We start from the raw sequence: 18,113 nt of genomic DNA on the forward strand, positions 1-18,113 counted from the left end.
TGGCTGTCCCCATCCAGCTCCATCTGAGATCTCAGTTTTTTCCCAGTCCTGTCACCCCATGCCTCATGAGAAGCACAAACTCATCCAGTGCCAGGACAGCTGCTGCCTCCTCAGGGTGTCCAGGAGGACACATGGCACTGACAAAAACCTCATCTCTTCTCCCAAGCCACCGTGGAGCACCAACAGAGCAGGCAGGGACTCCACAGGGACATGACAGACCGAGCCACCCACAGCCACCACCCAAAACTGGAACCCAGGGACGTGTGGTCCCACCACTCCACCGGGATGGCCAAAGGCTGGAGCACAAACTCCAGCTTCGGGATGGCTTTTTCCTAAAGGATCAGAGGGGCAGGCGATGGGGAAGGGGGTGACAATGAGGCAGAGAAGGCTTTGCTGCACCCCAGCTCCCCCGAAGCAGGACATGTCACACCCAAATCCCGGGAATAAGCAGGACAAGGCGGAGCTGAGCGACTCAGTTGCTTTATTGGGGGGGTGCGGCAGCCCGCCCGCGGGGCTGGCTCACTCGGAGATGCTGCGGAAGGACTGGACGGCGGGGCTGGCCGCGCCCCACTCCACGGGCTTGCGGTACTCCCCCTTGGGCAGCACGTACTGCCGGCCCCGGTAGTTGGGATGCTCGTAGAACACCCAGACGCCCTCCAGCACCCTGCAGGCGTGCACCTCACGCATGTGCCACTCCTCCATGATGGAGGGGCAGTCTTCGGTGGCTTCGAACATCTGCCCGCCAAAGTCTCCCTTCTCAAACACCTGGATGTGGCCTCGGCCTCCACTTGGCTAGGAAAAAAAAAAAAAAAAAAAAAGGGGGGGGGAAGAGGGAGAGAAAATCATAGCATCATGGAAAGGTTTGGGTTGGAAGGGATTTAAAGATGATTCAGTTCTACCTCCCTGCTGCGGGCAGGCACTCCTCCCACTATCCCAGGTTCCTCCAAGCCCCATCCAACCTGGCCTTGGACATTGGTAGGGATGGGGCAGCCACAGCTTCTCTGGATGACTTCATTGGCAACCAGAGCATCGGATGGAGGCACTGACATGTCCCAGCTCTGACATGAGGGCACAGTTTGGGCACAAATCTCAAATCAGGTTCCAACCACCCCCAGCACACCAGCACAGGGTTGAAATCTCACGTCAGCCTCCAAAAGCACAGGGAGAAGCAGCTGGGGTAAATTTTAACAGAGCATCACAAGCAGAACAGGGCAAAGCTTGAGTCAGCAGTGCCGGTCTCGCTATCCCGGGCAGCCTTGAACCCCTCAGTGCTCCACGTGAGCATCAGGGAGCCAGACCCCCTCCAGTCCCCTCTCCTCCGGGCGGAGAGGAGTTTAATGAGCTGCTGACCCCGGCGGGGCCGTGTTGCTGCGGAGGCAGCGCTGGTTCTCACCGGGATTGGAAGCGCTCCTTGCCCGAAGGCACCGCGGCAGCGTCTGATCTGCAGCTGCCTGGACACCTCTTCCCCCGCCTCCCCAGCCCGCTCCCTCCTTGCCAGCTCCCTCCTTGCCAGCCCCAGCCGAGCTCTGCAGGGTCTCGGGGTCTCCCCAAGGCAGGAGGGAAAGCCAGGACCAGGTGGATATTGAGGATAAGGCCCCCACATTTCATCCTGGTGGAGGAAGCTGTGCTGCTCTTACGTCTCGCACGTGTTTTGGCTCCATGTCTTAAGCCAGATCAGTGCTCTGAATGGGCTGGAAACTCTCCTTGCCCCATGGAAAGGGATTTAGACTCAGCTCAAAGCCACCATAGGCTCAGAGGGGTGTTAGAATCCCAGGCAGAAAAGCAAAACCCATTCTGTTGTGAGACCTGCTCCATGCAGTGGGAATTCATGGCCGTGCTCCAAGTCAGCAACCTGTGGATCACCAATGTCTGCCCCACTGCTGAAAAACCTCAGCAGCAGAAGCAGCAATCCACACTTCATCCACAATCCCAGTTTTAAAGGATGCTCTTCCCCATAGGCTTCCCAAAAGGATCATTCTCTCTGTTCCTTTCTCCCCATCATCATTTAGGAGGGGATGAGCACACCTCCTTTGCTCTCCTAACACCTGGAGGCACCAGGCTGCTCCAAGCTTGGCCAAGGAGGGCTCCAGGCATTCCTCCTGTTTCTGGGCACTCCAGGGCTGCTACTGGCCTTGGTCCCTCCATGCCCAGAGGGGTTTGGTGACATGGATTCAGTTCCCTATATCAGAAGGGAGTCCTGGCTAGAGAGGAAACTTCCCCTCATTCCAAATGTTCCTGCAAAATCTACATTCCACTGTCACAGGCCTTGAGCCTGTTGGATCAGTTGGTTGCACAGCAGGGAAAAGGCGAGAGGCAAACTTTGGAGCAACCTGCCTGGACACTGAAATCCCAAAAGGAACTTGCTGATGAAACTGCTGTTCCTATGGAAACTCACCCACACTCAAAGGCATCTGCCTTTTCCCACTGCAATCCAGAGTGGGAGACATTCACCTTCTCCCCACACCAAACACCTTGCTACTCCCAGAGCAGGACCATGGGAGCAAATCCCCTGCAGCCACCCTCTCTGTGGCTCCCCAGGACAATGGGCACCACATTCCCCCACGTGAAACCCTCCCACGGTGGGAGTAAATGACAGCATCCCCTGGGAAGGGGCGACACCTACGATCTGGATGTACTTGCAGGAGCCCAGGCGGTCGTTGAGGCCCATCCAGTGGTGGTAGTCGGGGTACTCCCCGTGGGTCAGCACGTACATGTTCCCAGCATAGTTGGGTCTCTCGTAGGCCACCCAGGTGCCCCCATCCACACGGATGGAGTTGCAGCGGCTCAGGTAGTTGTGGAAATCGGGGCAGTCGCTGTCGCACTCGTAGTAACGGCCAAGGAAGTTCTTGTCTTCATAGAAGGTGACCTGAAACAAGCAGAGGGGAGAGAGTGGGGAGGTTCCTCATCCAGCACAGGTCTCCATATTCCAGCCACATCATGGCAGGAAATACCTGAAGGCAGAGCCCATGAGATGTCAGAAATCATCTAGCCCAGCCATGGAAGGGTACCAACTGCAGTCAGTCAGACTAATTCACCTGTCTGGCCCCAATGCCTCAGGCTCCCACCAGTGTTCTGCCCTTCCCAGACCTTTGTTCTGTCCCAGTCCAACACAACACTCCCATGCAGAATTCCCTGTCCTTTTTCCAGCAAAACACTATCAAAGCAGTTCCCTCCCACCTCCTCTAGATCAGGAGTTACTGAACTACAGCTGGAAAGCTGTGAGAAGTCAATGGAATGTACAAGGCAGGTTTCTGGGGACATGGGTGGGTCTGGCAGCACTGGGTTAGCAGCTGGACTTGATGTCTTTAAAGGGCTTTTACAGCCTTAACAATTCCATTATTTCCTTTATGTTGACTTACCAAGTGTTTGCAGCAAGATCTTTACTCATAAGGGGGTGGAGAAGTCTCTTTCCTCCCAGGTCATGTCTTCCAGCCCATCCTCCTTCCCACCTGAACAACCCAAAACTTCCTTTCTCAAATTTCACTGCCCAAAGCTGGACATCACACAAGCTTTGCCCATGCCAGGAAAACCTAAGGGAGCATTCCATGTGCATGGTGGGGAGCAGTTTTATGGATATCCAAAGATTGTATTTGCAGTTTGCTCGTTCTGCTTTGGTTGCTGCAAGTCCAGAGGTTTTCTCTGACAAATTCACAATCCATCCTCTCATTTCTGTCCCAAGAGCTGCTCTACAGCCAGGCTGCTGACCCCAAAGCACTTTATCCTTGATCACAGTCCCCTTGAGGTGATCTTGGGAGCTGATGAGCGAATCCCATTCCTCCCACCTGAGGCATCATCCACCCAGCCAGCCCTGGAGAGGAGATCCAGTTTTCCTCAAAAATCCCTTCATGAAAATATTGCCAAGCCCTAAACCAGACCAGTCCTTTCTCCAGCCCCATTTTTAGATCCTCCCAGGCGACAATTGCCCATCAAACATTGCTCTTGTCTAAGAGGATTCCCAAACCATCACATCTATCTTGACTGCATCCCTTGCTTGCTCATGACACCAGATGGTCTAGAGAGAATCTTTCTGGCCACACCCAACATGCAGTGGTCCACAATCCATTTTTCCCATTTTTTTCCATAGTTTGAGTATTAAGACACACCCCCACCTCCTGTACAGTGCTTTGGCTACTGGTATTGATGTAAGATCTTCTCTTAAAAATTCATTCGTTGCCAGTGTTTCAACCCAAATCCAGGACAATTCTCTCTCAGGACAATAAAAATTTTATTTTTAATCATTTGTTTTGTGCTAAAAATTAAATTAGTCAGAGTTTTCCTGGAGCTGGTTGGTCAGCGTGTCCCATCAGCATGACCAAGAGATCTGGGGAGTCAGACTGATCATGCCAGAGGATTCATGCTCTTGATTTGGTGGCCTGTTACAGGACATTTATTAGGATAATGCTATTTTCCTCTTAATTTCAAGGACAGATTTACCGTCACAAAGCAGTTGGTGCACACAAAACAACCTGTCCCCTAACATCCTGAGCAAGCTCTTCCCACCTGCAGTGGAGAGCTGGGAATCACTCTGACCTTTCCAGCAGTGAATAAAGGCTGTGAAAGGAGAGCACTGAAATGCCCAGGTCTCATTTTCCCACTCTTGGGCAGTTAACCACACTGGCCACAACCCACTGCCTTTTCCAGATGCTGCTTCTGAATCATTGTCCCTAAAGGTATCACCCAAAAATCTGCCAGCCTGAGCCAAAGGCAACACCGAAAGCTCTGCTCGCTGGGTTTGGCAGTCATGCATCACCAGCCACCCTCTTCTTGAAGCCAGTGGTCAAGGAAGCCACAGCATCCCTGGAAAACCCTCTGCAGGGATTCATTTATCCCCAGTTCAGCACTATCCTCTGCTGGGATGGCTGGTCCCTCTCTCCAGCATCTGTCCCCAAGCTCTGATCCTGTCCCACTCCTGTTCAACATGGCTGGTGATGAACTCTGCCCAATGTGGATCTGCTTTCTGGGCAGAGGGAACCTGGAAGAGTTCAAGGCCGGGTTGGATGGGGCTTGCAGCAACCTGACATGGTGGAAGGTGTCCCTGCCCATGGAAGGGGGTGGAACTGGATGGGCTTTAAGGTCCTTTCCAATCCAAACCATTCTGGGATTCGGTGATGCTCCTTCCCCACCTAGCCTAACACAACCAAACTGGAGCTTGGCAAAGCTTCCTGATGTTTCCAGGGGGGAATTTTCCCTGTACTTATAAAACCACAAAGACAAAGAAATCCAAAGGCACATTAAGGATATGGCCATTCCCACAGAACTGTCCAACGAACGTGCTGCTCCCTGGTTTAATTTCAGAATTTAGGGATCCTCCCCACCTGTTCTCCAGCACAGCCCTTAAGACACACCCTCAGCTTATTTCAGACCTTTGCTTCCCAGCTTTTCCACATGGATTCAGGCACCAACAGAGCAGGTTGATGTTTTTACCCATTGAATAATTACAGGCGAATTACAGATTCCAGTTCCAGGTTTGCAGCTTTGTTTCTGTCCCCTGTCACTCGCAGGGAAATCGCCTGCCTTCAGCCAAACCCTCCAGGAGCTCTGCTCCCAGCACACCCCTGTTAACCTCTCTGTGCCCAGACCTTGTCTTTTGGGGGTTACCAGGCACATACCACATTTGCCAGAGCAGATCTTGCTTGCAGGAATGTAAACTCTCACTTTGGTCACCTCACCTGAGTTATCACATATTTCTTTCCAGCAGTAGCTTAGCTAGAAGGAAATTCATAAAAAATATCCAGTAGTTCCTCCTCTGTCAGCAGTGATTTCCTTCCAGGGCAGATCACTCACTGGGGCTGTGAGGAAAGGTGTTTAATTCTGTTTTGCCCTTTTCTTTTCCCTGGAATGTGCTAAACAAGGGCACAGCATACAGAAATAGGAGATAACTCCCTTTGGCCATCTTGCTGCCCCCCAGCAGCACATATTCCATTAATTCCCCGTGGCACACTCCGAGGGGACATGGCTTTTGGCAGGGGAAAGGCAGAATGTGCTCAAGGATTTCCAAGTTGACAGGGGACTCGAGGATGGAGCAGTTGCAGTTCCCCAGCACCTTTTTTAGGCTCAGGTACAGAAAGTTTGCACCCCGGGCTGTGGGAGCCACCAGCACACTCTCCTCTGCTTCCCACACCAACAGCCCAAGCCCTGAGAGCCACAGAGCTGAAGGACATGGAAAAGCCAAGACCAGATCTCCCATGGCATTGCCCAGTGCCTCCACTCCCACTCTGCTTCCAAAGGCCCTTGGATCTCACAGCCTCAAAGGAATCCAGCCCAAAAGCTAAACTCAGATGAAGCTGTTCCCACAGCTTCCTAGTGTTTGACATTCCACAGGGGACACTGGACAAAATCCTTGCCCTCCTTTCCTTTCCCAGCTGTTTCTCCCTGCCCAGTCCCAGAGCCAGTACAAGTTCTGTGGGATCAGCCAGCTCAGCTCTGCTAAACCCAAGCCTGAGGAGCTGGATCCCCATCTGAGATGTCACTGCAGCTGAAGCTGAGCTTCCCAACCTACCTCCTTCCCGATTTCAGTTCATCCCTGCCGATCGCTCCGGATGCCGAGGCCGCCGTGCATCCTCAGGGAACACTATTTATTCCCTTCAGTGCCATGGCCATCGTCCAGGAGCCCTCCTGTCACAGCACACCCTCTGCTCCACCATGGAGAAAGGATGTGGGGGCTCCTCTGGTGCTTCCAGTCAGGCTCTCCCAAAGCTCCAAGGGACCCTTCCATGAGGCTCCGCAAGCGCAATGATTCCCGGCTGGCACAGCCCCTCCGCCCCCAGTTCACAAGGCATCAGATCCTGCTGATTTAGAGCCATTTCAAAATGCCTCCTCACCAGTCACTGCGCTTGACTCCATCCTCTGGCAGAGCCACACCTAGAGGAACCAGCCAAAATCTAGGAAAATACTTGGGAGGGCTCAGCTCCAGCTTCCCTCCACGTGAGGAGGGATTTCGAGCATCTCCCCCTGCCCACACGCTGACAGAGGGGGAAGCTGTCAGCAGAACAAAACAAACAAAGTTTCTCCACAATTCATCCCTGCAAAATTCTGCACTTTTAGCCAAAATCATGAATACACTGCAAACAAACTTACCTTGGTTCCAGCTCTGGACATTTTCCGTTCCAGCCAAGCTCCCCTGTGCCGGAGGAACGTCAGCAGCTGTTACAATCAGCCAGGATCCGAGGTGCCCTTTTTATAACGGGCTTGTTTTAAACCAGACAGCCGCTTTGTCATGAGAATAGGATCCAAAAATTGAGTCAGTGATTCTGAGGCTATAGCCGATTTCCAGAAAAGCAAACAGGATTATAGAATAAAGGAAGGCTTCACCATCCTCCCTTTGTTACCATTTGCTGAGTCAGAACACCAAAACTCTGCCAAATGCACTCAAAACACGCAGCCCCCTGCCAAGGACGGGTGGTAATTTGGCTGCTCCCTCCCTTCCAAGCTTGTTAAACAAGAAGGAATCCTCCTTGGCTCTTAGAGACCCACCCCATTTGTAAGAAGAGCACATGGTATTCATCAGGGAATGTTCTGGTGCAGTGAAGGATGTAGTTAAGGAACAATAAACAAGTGCTCAAAGCAGACATCAGAGGATTGCAAAGACCAGCTCTGCATTGAAAGCTCTCAATGGAGACATCTGTGCAGCAAAGAGGCTGCAGATTTTCCTGGGACACCCTCAGCTGGAGCCACACTGCTCCAAACACCTCCTGACATAGAGGGAAAGAAGGATGTGCGGCCACCTCCCCACTCCCCACAAAGTGAGTGATTTCACATATCAAACTATGCCCAGATTTCTGGTTGTCTCTGCAAGTGTCACAAATCCAACCCCAACTCTCAGCCCAGCACCTGAGGTTGGAGTGGAGTTTTCCCTTCGGCCACACTCCGGCCCTCGGAGCGGGGAGGCCGAGGATCACTGGCTTCCACAGCCACCCCCCCGCCAGTGCATTATGAAAAACCACCTCTGCAGCTATTCAGTGCCCCAGCCCAAAGGCTTAGTGAGACAAAGGGACACGAATTTGGCACAGCAGCGCACGAAACACGCAGCCCCTCTTTCAAATCTGTCAGGACAAGCACTCTTGCAACAGCAGCTCTGTAAATGCAGGCAGATGGGAGAGCCTGGGGCACACACAATCAGCAGCTGCTCCTTTTGCCATTTTAGGAGCCTTGAATCACCCAGAGCTGTTGCTCTCACTGAGGCCACTTGGATTGATTTAGGTTTTAACTCCTGAAGATCACAGTTCAAGCACAAGCTGGGTTCTGTCAGCAGGTTCACAGCTTAAAGCTGTGGTCACTTCACACATCCCCTCCTTTAGAAGTTGGTTAACTACAGTAAACTCATCTTACATAAATAGAATAAATATAATAAACTCACCTAACCTGCCTGCCCAGGAGCCAAGGGAGACCTTCAGAGGAATTCTGAGGCTGTGTAGTCGAGAGCACTGTGCCTTCCCCTCACTCTCAGCTTGGATAGCTCTTCCCAAGGCACCACCAGCTGCTGCCTCCACTCATCCATGCAATGCCTTTGCCTATTTTCCAAGCTTATTTAAGTGCTCAGCTATGAGCACATCTCCCCAAAACACATCCCACCAGCACATGAGAATGGTGCTTATTCAAGCTGATAATCTTTATGAAAATTATGAGGGATAGGAATTGGGCTTGTATCAAAACCTTGTGCCAGGGCAGCCTTCAAAACTGTCAGCTGCATGTCTGAGGTTTACAGGAGTTTTACTTTCAGCCTGGCGGGACTTACATTAATTTTTTGCCCCACTTTCCCCATAAATTAGCAGTTTCTCTCTCTGACAGGTTCACATTTCATTAAGATAAAAGATGCTGTGTCCCCCTAAGACCAACTGTGCAGGTAAAACCCCTTCCCCAGGACATGTGCCAGGTTAATCCAATAAATCTGGTTTATTGACATTTGTCAAAACAATGCAACCATATACAAAAATTGATCTTCAAAAAGTGCTATCTTCGTATTAAAAAAAAAAACAACTGTTTGACTTCATTAATAAAAAATTTAAACATTTCTTTTTCACATTTATAAAAACAGCACTGCTGGTTTGTACCATGAGGATGCAGGTGATGCCCAGGGCCTGCATCCAGCTTTATCCCAGGAAACCTGGTGTGCTGGACATCTGCTCACCATGGACACTAACTGCTGTGACAGCTCTGCAACAAGGCACACTTCATCTTCCCCCAGTGCCAGGCACCTCTCAGTCACCAGCAGGATGGCTACAGCACATTCCTGGGAAAGCAGCAATGCCCAGGAATCCTACAGCAGCCAGGCAGTCCCATCCACACCAGGCATGGGTGTCAGATCCAGTGGGTGCAGGTGGAATGGTACGAAGTCTTCATGAGAACTGGGCTGAGTGGATCAGTGGCTGTTCCCAGAGCTCTGGAACAAAATAAAAGGAGACAATTTTACTTCTAACCCCATTAAAAAAAAATTCAGAGGCTAAATCAAAAATAAAACAATTTTCTAATGGTTTGAAACATGCCATGGCAGAAGAGCACAATAAGGGCAGCTCCTAAACCACTTCTGCTTGGGAAGACTGAGAATTATCCAAAGTCTCATTGAAAGAACGACCCAAAGTCTCACTCAACTCTCTTTAGCAAAAAGTGAGGTGGGCAGACATCAATGCACAGAGTTTCTTTGAAAGAGCAGCTATTCCAATCAGTTTTGTATCACATTATGTGCAGTATGCCCATCTGATGCCTCCAACAAATCAAACTTGGCACCAAGGCCATGCTAAGGACACAGATTTCAGCTGAGAATGGGTTCTGACAGGAAAGTAAGAACTAAGCCCAAATGCCAGGCTCTTGTGAGAACATTCACTCAGACTCCTGCTCCTCCTACCTCTGCCTTGGCTGTGCACACAAACATGGGACAATTCTTGGGGGAAGAGAAGAAGCAAGAGAAGGAGGCCTTTTACTCACCTGCCTTTCCTTCTGCTGCCCAGGAATGTTGTCCTGCCCAGGAATGTTATCCTGCTGCCTGCTTGGAGCCCAGGGCAGGAGGGACCAGGCTGTCCAGCTGCTGCCGATTCCCCGTCTGAACCAGCCACTCATAGAATTTGTTTTCTACCACAGCCTGGAACTGTTTCCTCTGATCCCTGAAACAGACACAGCAGCAGGGAAATATGGAAAAAAAAATCACATTTATTCACAGTATTATACTTCTACCATGTCTTCACAATCCAAACAAGCCTCCAGATGTATCAGGAAGAGCCAGGCTTGGTTCCTGAAGCTTGCAGAGACAACCAGAAAAGGTTTTTACCAAGTCAATGTGATGGTAATGACCAGGTTCCCCAAAGGCAGAACCTGGTGGAGTTGGAGAAGTCATACAAAATTCCCCATCCCACCACCACAACCACCCTGCTCCAGGGCTGCCTCCACCTTCCCCTCACGGCACAGCTGAAAAACTGTCTGAAAAGGGAGAAGACTAAGATTAGCAACCAGTGCTTAAGCACTAAGGACACGAAATTCTGTTCTGAAAGCACCAGAGAGGATGGAGATCAAGGAAAAAAATGCACCTATAAACACACCTCACTTCATTCCTGTTGCTCATTATGAACTCTTGAGGGTGTTTTGGCAAGCCTAAGAGGGTGGGCCACTCAGCTCAGGCTAACTGGCACTAGTCATGCATCTCCACTGCTCAAAAGCATCTCCAGAACAGCATCCCAGCCCTCTGGGATCAGCTCACATCTGGAACTTCTTAAGCCAAAGGTGGCTCAGATGTTGAGTAGCTCCTGATGGACTTTTTCAAGGAGTTTACACAATTCATTTCTGAACACCAATGAAACAGGAACATTTTTCAATATTCTGGAGATTTTATGTGGATTTGCTTTGAACCCATTCCTAATTTGATGTGCTGACCCCATTCTGTACTGGGAAAAGCAGGAAACCAGCTCCAGAGAAGACCACAAAGGTGATCAGAGGGATAGAACACCCCTCCTTTAAGGAAAGGCTGGGAAATTTGGAATTGTTCAGCCTGGAGAAGAGAAACTTCAGGGTGAAATCACTGTGGCCTTCCAGTGCCTGAAGGAGCTACAAGAAACATGGAGAGAGACTCTCTGCAAGAGCCTGAAGTGACAGCATAAGGGGGAATGGCTTCCCACTGCCAGAGGGCAGGGTTAGATGGGATATTGGGAAGGAAATTCCTCCCTGTGAGGGTGCTGAGACCCTGGCACAGGTTGCCCAGAGCAGCTGTGGCTGCCCCTGGATCCCTGCAAGTGTCCAAGGCTGGGTTGGACACGGCTTGGAGTAACCTGGGACAGTGGAAGGTGTCTCTGCCCATGGTAGGGGGTGGAATCTGGTTGGGTTTTTAAGGTCTCTTCCAATTCAGGCCATTCTATTCAGTTTTGTCCCACTCACCCTCAGACAGGCTCCAGGTATCCTCACCCTTTTTTCAAGGCTGCTGTCTGTATGTTCTCTTCCATTTGAGCCATTCCCCAAAAAGCAGGGGTTTGGAACACAAACTAACCCAAATTCCTCCCCAGTGAACACAGAGGCAGCCACTTCTTTCTTCCCTTGTGGATTTATCTTCTCCAAGAGCTTTTCCTCTACCTTGATCTGCTACTGACCCTGAAAGACTTTCTGTCTGATACGCTCAGAAAAATGAATAAACAGGATTTTATGCTTTTGCAAGTTGTTCCTCAAGCTGTCTTCTTGGTCCTGTCTTACGGGGGTTTTACTTTCAGCCTGGCAGGATTTACATTCTTTTTTTGCCCCACTTTCCTCAATCAGACAACTTCAACTTCTTGAAAGATGTCTTCTTATTTCTAACACTCTCTTTCACCTCCCCGCTTGAGCACAGCAGCTTTTTTCTTTCTACAAGCCTGATATCCTGTTTGCTCTAAGCTTCCTACTTGTCTCCCTTCTTGTTTCCCTGCCTGCAGGAGACAACAGACATTTTCCACTGTCAGCTGCCCAGTTTCTTTTCAACAAGCTTCTAAACTTGCCAGAGTTTCCCCCTTTTTATGGAATAAGCAGCGAGCTTTTGCCTCCTGTGAATCTAAGCACATCATCCTTATTTCCTCACATTTCTTTCACAGGAAGGTTCTGACAGGCCAATCTCCTTCCCAAAACTCTGGAGGGAAGCAGCATCCAGGGGAGAACAACAGATGCTTGAAATGGGGTTTAATCCCCATTCTGTGCTTGCCAAGGAAGCTGGGCAGAGGATTCCATGTGATCTGCTCCTGAGGAATTTAAAAGTTACTGCCCAAAGGTGATCTGCTGCAATGATCCACATGCACATTCCCAGCTCACCTCAACAAGGGCTGGGACAGCCATTTACAGCTTCAATCCCAAGGTGAAGGCTGGGCTAAGAGGGACCCCAGGCAGCTCAGGGTGCACACCCAGCCCTGGCCCAATCCACTGCCAGGGTGGATCCCTCACCTCAGCAGCACCTGGGAGTGCTTTTCCTGGAGTCTCACAAGCTGGGAAAATGCAGCCATGAGAAAGCACCTCCTTAAGAGCAGCATGGGCAAGGGAGGGGACTGTCCCCCTTCACTCCACTTGGTGAGGCCCCACCTGCAGAGCTGTCTTCAGCTCTGGGATACCCAGCACAACAAGGATGTGCCACTGCTGGAATCCAGAGGAGGCCACGGAGGTGTTCCAGGGGCTGGAGCACCTTTGTTCTGGAGCCAGGCTGGGAGAGCTGGGGGTGTTCACATGGAGAAGAGAAGGCTCCAGGGAGACCTCAGAGCCCCTTCCAGTGCCTAAAGGGGCTCCAGGAGAGCTGGAGAGGGACTTTGGATAATGGATGGAGGGACAGGACACAGGGAATGGCTGCCCCTGTCAGAGGGCAGACTTAGATCAGATATTGGGAAGAAATTCTTCCCTGTGAGGGAGGTGAGGCCCTGGCACAGGTTGCCCAGAGAAGCTGTGACTGCCCCATCCCTGAACTGTCCAAGGCCAGGTTGGACAGGGCTTAGGAGCAACCTGGGATAGTGGAAGGTGTTCCACAGCAGGGGGTGGAACAGGATGAGCTTTAAGGTCCCTTCCAACCCAAAGCATTTTGGGATTCTACAACTCTGAGCTATGCCTGTGAGTATCAGTCTTCCCACCTTACCAAGCAGAATCCCCTGCTAATTACTAATGCTCTAGAACTGGCCTGCAAGACATGGCTCACACAACCCAAGCCATCCTTCGAGGATTTCTGTGGAACCCCAACAAACAACCCCCTGTCCATGGGCCCGAGCTCTGCCCTTCCTGGGGGGCACTCACCTGGTCAGCCCTGCCTCCTTCACCATGCGCTGCCACACCTGGACCTTCTGCTCCCGCTGCCTCAGCACCTCCTGGTACTCCTGGGGAAGCCCCCCTGGGGTCTCTGTGGTGTCTCCTTCCATCTCAAAGGGAATCACAAAGGTGTAGAAGTCTGAGGGGGGCAGGAGCCGGAAGACGCTCGTGTCACCGCTGTCCCTGCACACCAGCATGGGGCTGTCCCAGTAGTTTGGCAGAGTGGCCAAGCCCACCTGAGCCATGTGGTCTTCCAGCATGGGATAATGGGTGTGGAAAGGGGCAAAGCTGACTGCCTGGTTCCCCGAGAGGATGAGGGGCTGTGTGGGTGTGAGAGTGTGGAAAGTACAGCCCGTGGTGGAGGAAAGGGACAAGCGATGGCAAACCACGATGACCTTGACGTTGTCACAGCTCTGGACGTGGACTGATGTCCCCACGGGGCCCAGGACAAAGGTGCTATTCCGGCACTTCTCGATGGTCACGGATCTGCCAAGCAAATACAGGACCATTAGGGCTGGAAGGAACCTCCATCCAGTCCAAGGCAGGCTCACCTGCAGCAGGTGACACAGGAACACATCCAGGAGTGTTTGGAATGTCTCCAGAGAGGGAGACTCCACATCCTCCCTGGGCAGCTGCTCTGCCACCCTCAGTGGAAGGAAGTTCTTCCTCATGTTGAGGTGAAACTTGCCGTGCTTTAGTTTATGGCCACTGCTCCTTATCCTGTCACTGGCACCTCTGAGCAAAGCCTGGCACCACACTCTGGCACCCCCTGGAGATCTCTGTATGGACTGATGGGATCCCCTCTCAGTCTGGTCTTCTCCAGACTAACCAGGCCCAGCTCCCTCAGCCTTTCCTTGTCAGGGAGATGCTCCAGTCCCTTCATCATCTCTGTGCCATCCACTGGACCCTCTCAGGAGTTCCTTGCCCCTCCTGAGGAACCCAGACCTGAACACAGCACCCCAGCTGTACCTCACAGGGCTGAGCAGAGGGGCAGGGTCACTCCCTCACCTGCTGGCAAAGCTCCTCCTAGTGCCCCCCCAGGATCCCATTGGCCTCCTGGTCCCCAGGACACACTCATGGTCAGCCAGGAGTCCAGCTGTGTCCCAGGAGAACCCAAACTCACCGCAGAGGGGACAGGAGGTAAATGAAGGACTCGTTGCAGCGATGGATTCTGACGTGAGCCCCCACCAGAGTGTCCGAGCTCTTGGCCAGGGTCTGCCTGTACACCTGGCTCATGATCACCATGGGGGACACCTCTGGCACCACCCGGGCACTGCAGGCAATCTTGGCTCTCCTGGTTGTTCCTTCCACTGCAAAACAAAGCCCAAAAAAAAAGTTCTGGGTCCAGCAATCCCTCAGGAAAATAATGAGCCTCAAAGTTCAAGGATGGTACTTCCCACACCGGTCACACCATCCCTGATGCCTCCTGGGCAGGTCAGCAGCACGAGGCATCAGAAATTTCAGAAACTGAGAGACACTGAAGGATTAAAACCACTTCAAGATTACTTAAGAGCAGTCAAAGCCTCCCACAAGCTCCAGCCAACCCAAGCAAAGAATCTCCAGTTCCACAAGGCTATTGCTGAACACAAGACTCAGCTTAGCAGGAAGATCCTGAGGGTGAGTTTTAAGCAGGAATTGTGTGTTTTAAAAAGGGAAATGCTCCCTCTAGGACACATTCCTTAAGCCCTACCCCATCCTCCCTAACCCACTGCCCTTCCTGGGATCCTGCAGTCACGGAAACAAAACACTGAGTTAAATTCCTTATCCTAAGGGGGAAAGTGTCTTGGGTCCTCTGCCACATCCCTGAAGGAGACAGGCTGGATTGGAGACAAAGAAACCTAGACCAGACCCCACCCCACTGCCAGATCCCCAGTCAGCAACAAGAGCTGAGTTCCCATTTCTGGGTTGTTTTTTTTTTTCTTAAAATTTTATTCATACTGTTTATTTAGATTTATTTTTCTGTATTTCTAAATTTATTTCTGTAATTCTTATTTACTTTATTTCTAATTTTTGATTTCTCTATGCTTTTGTATTTCTATACATTTCTACATTTCTGAATACTTCTGCTTCTTCTACTTTTCCATACTCCTACTTGCCACATTTCTGTATATTTTTATATATTTCTATTTTGCTCACATATCCCCATTTCCCCCCACATCCCAATATCTCCCCATATCCCATACGTTGTTTTGATTTTTAAAAGTGTTTTCTTTTATAGTTCTTTTGAAAGTTTTAAAGTTCTCATAAAACTTCTTTAACCTTCTGATAATGTTTACATATTTGAGAGTCAGAGTTCCCACACAATTTCATGTACAAATAGAATAGTTTACATATTTCTCTGTAAGCAGAGAGAAATGACTGATTGATTTTTGGACCAGTGTGGTTGGAGAGGTGGTAATTCCATCCTCCAATCCACGGTCACCTTTGGAATTCTATACATACCAAATGTTTGACTAAAACTAGGTCTCTTCTCTTTTGAACCTCCTAAGCTTCTGTGTACTCATTTCGTGTCCAATAACAACACCCATATATTTCTGTCTTTCTAAGAACGAGCTGCCAGCAGTTTTGCCCACCTTGCTGTGCCCACGCGAGCTTCCTGCCAGCCTTGAGGCAGACAGTCATTCCCAAAGGATTGGCAGTGAGGGAGGAGCGCAGCCAGCTCTCCAGCTGGGGCAGGGAGAAGGCTCTGGAGCCCTTGGAGTAGCCATTGTGGCCGTGGCAGGGCTGCCTGAGGGCCAGCTCGTGCAGGGGCCGGACGGTGCCCGAATTGCTGACCGTGCCCTCGAGCAGGAAGCTGAGGGCACACACGGCTTCAAAGGACACCAGGCTGCTGCAGCTGGAATGGGAAGAGGCTGAGAGCTGCTCTGGCTCCAGCAGCAGCTCCAAGATATCCAAGAGGTGGCTCTGCACAAAGGCAAGGTGCTCCTGGTCGTTCCAGTTCTGGAGGGGCAGGAAAACAAACGAGGGGGTCAGTTCTCCAAGCTGAGAAGCTCCATGGACATCATATATAGAAATCCTTGCCTAGAATCCTTCTAGAAGAAGGAAAGCCAGTCAGACACAGTGCTCATTCCTGCTGCTCTGCTCTCCCAAAGCTGGAAAGACACTCCCCCCAAAAACTCAAAGCATTTCACTCCAACTCCAGTACCAAGTATTTCCTTCTAGACAGCAGCACCAGGCTCTTCTACAGTCCTACACAAATCCAGGCAGCTGCTGCTGGCATTCAAAGGGAGGACACAAATCAATAACTGACACTCAAGGTCCTGGAGCTGCTCCACTGGAAAATCCCTGCAGCCAGGCCAGACCTGTGGCCAGGATTCAGTGCCAGGATAAAAAGCAGAAGGTCATTTCTCCAATAAATCCAACCCTCTGAAAGAATCCTTATTTCAAATTCTAAAGGGCTCCAGCCCAAAAAAAGCAGGAGACTGCAATTCTGGCAGAGCTAAAGCTGAGTTTTGCTGAAGGAACACACAGCTGTGATTACACCTTGTTCTCACCATTTTGTTCAACGTTTCAGGATAAAGTTATCCAGCTCCAATTTTTAATCACTCCAGCTTGCCCTAAGCTACATTTCACCAGCTCATCCTGCTCACAGCAGCACATCTGTGCCAGAATTCCAGAGGCTGGCATGGCCTTACATAGGGCTGCAAATTGTAATCCATTCTCCCACACAGAGCTGCCCATGGGACACATCCAGCTCACTCCTTCCTCAATACCTGGCACTATTTTCAAAGGGAACAACGTTTCCACTGGTTCATCTACAGCTGAACAACCAACTCCCCTCTCAGAAACAGAATGTGACGCCAGGGAACCTCCTGGGATCCAAAACTCCCATCTGGATCATGGGAAAGGCACTATGAGCATGAGGAGAGCTTCCTGCTTGACTAACACAGCAAAAAGCTGTTGCTTCTCAAAAGGAGACTTGCCAAGACTCTCCGGGAATATTTAGTCAGCTTTGGACTCCAGGAAAGTCTCATGGAAAACTTTAAAGAATCGTTCTATAAAATGCAGAGATCACAACTTCCCTTCGTTTACTATGGAGCAGGAGTTGTGCAGCTGGACCTTTGCTCACAGGTGAAACCCTCCCAGGAACAAAGCAGCCCCTTTCCAACCCCCCTCAGGGCAGCTCCCCAGAGCGAAGAGGCTCCTGCACACGGAGAATCCCAGAGGCACGAGTACCTTATTCCCGCCGGCCGATTTCCCTGTCAGGCTGGGAGACTTGGTCCTGGGGCTGGGCCACTCGTCCCCGAGCAGAGAGCGCCGCAGGGAAACCTTGTGGAGCTGCTGCACGTAGAGGAAGAGCAGGAACTGCAGCGTGTCCACGGAGAGCTGGAGAGCACGGGAGAGACAGAGAAGAGTCAGGCTGGGCCGGGCTCCCCTTTAGGCGGGGTCGGGGCTCCCCCTGCCTTAGGCCGGGCCCGGGCTCTTGCCTTGCTCCGCTCCCGCTCCAGCTCCTCGGCGCTGGCGCAGGCCGCCTCAGCCTCGGCCCAGCGCAGGCGGAGCGGCGGGGCGGGCCCGAGGAGGCCGCGGAAGAGCTCGAAGTAGAGCCAGGCGATGTCGCGGCTCAGCTGCAGCTTCCCGCAGGCGATGTGCCGCCAGCAGGGCCAGCGCAGCCGCGGGAAGCAGCCCTGGTCCGCCCGCGCGCGGGCGTAGGCGGCCGCCTTGCGCAGGTAGTGCGGGGTGAGGCGGGCGGGCGGCGGGGCCGGGAGCGCTCCCACCAGGAACGGCTCCGTGCGCACCCACAGCCGCACCGCCATCGCCGCCGCCGCCACTTCCGGGTTCCGCCGCGGGCACCATAGAGACGGCCCTTCCCGCCTGCCCGGAGCCGCTTCCCATTGGCTGAGACTGCCAGCGCGGGGGCGGGAAAAAGCAGTGCGCTCGCTGATTGGCTG

General features: G+C 51.7%; 2 protein-coding genes across 2 annotated transcripts; both read right to left on the reverse strand.

The window, feature by feature from the left end:
* Positions 1–519: 519 nt before the first annotated feature.
* CRYGS (crystallin gamma S) lies at positions 520–7,201 on the reverse strand. The gene is made up of 3 exons (XM_053986368.1): positions 7,078–7,201; positions 2,624–2,866; positions 520–792 (listed from the first exon to the last, which is right to left on the reverse strand). Exons 1-3 carry the CDS (start codon positions 7,096–7,098, stop codon positions 520–522), a joined length of 537 nt encoding a protein of 178 aa, XP_053842343.1. The 5' UTR covers positions 7,099–7,201.
* Positions 7,202–8,873: 1,672 nt separating this feature from the next.
* TBCCD1 (TBCC domain containing 1) lies at positions 8,874–17,978 on the reverse strand. The gene is made up of 7 exons (XM_053986549.1): positions 17,652–17,978; positions 17,401–17,550; positions 15,798–16,164; positions 14,348–14,534; positions 13,213–13,710; positions 9,922–10,097; positions 8,874–9,379 (listed from the first exon to the last, which is right to left on the reverse strand). The coding sequence occupies exons 1-6, from the start codon at positions 17,976–17,978 to the stop codon at positions 9,968–9,970; spliced, it is 1,659 nt and encodes a 552-aa protein (XP_053842524.1). The 3' UTR covers positions 8,874–9,379; positions 9,922–9,967.
* Positions 17,979–18,113: the final 135 nt, after the last annotated feature.

The sequence above is a fragment of the Vidua macroura genome, chromosome 10 (genome assembly GCF_024509145.1).
Source record: "Vidua macroura isolate BioBank_ID:100142 chromosome 10, ASM2450914v1, whole genome shotgun sequence".
NCBI lineage: Eukaryota > Metazoa > Chordata > Aves > Passeriformes > Viduidae > Vidua > Vidua macroura.

Excerpts from the sequence above, each read along its gene's own strand:
- CRYGS (XM_053986368.1), bottom strand. The coding sequence starts at position 7,098 with ATGTCCAGAGCTGGAACCAAG. Across the intron at positions 2,867-7,077 it reads TGTCCAGAGCTGGAACCAAG|GTCACCTTCTATGAAGACAA; the intron begins GTAAGTTTGTTT and ends TGCTTGTTTCAG. Across the intron at positions 793-2,623 it reads CCTGCAAGTACATCCAGATC|CCAAGTGGAGGCCGAGGCCA; the intron begins GTAGGTGTCGCC and ends TTTTTTTCCTAG.
- TBCCD1 (XM_053986549.1), bottom strand. The coding sequence starts at position 17,978 with ATGGCGGTGCGGCTGTGGGTGCGCACGGAGCCGTTCCTGGTGGGAGCG. Across the intron at positions 14,535-15,797 it reads GCTCGCGTGGGCACAGCAAG|TGGAAGGAACAACCAGGAGA; the intron begins GTGGGCAAAACT and ends TTTGTTTTGCAG. Across the intron at positions 13,711-14,347 it reads TACCTCCTGTCCCCTCTGCG|ATCCGTGACCATCGAGAAGT; the intron begins GTGAGTTTGGGT and ends TTTGCTTGGCAG.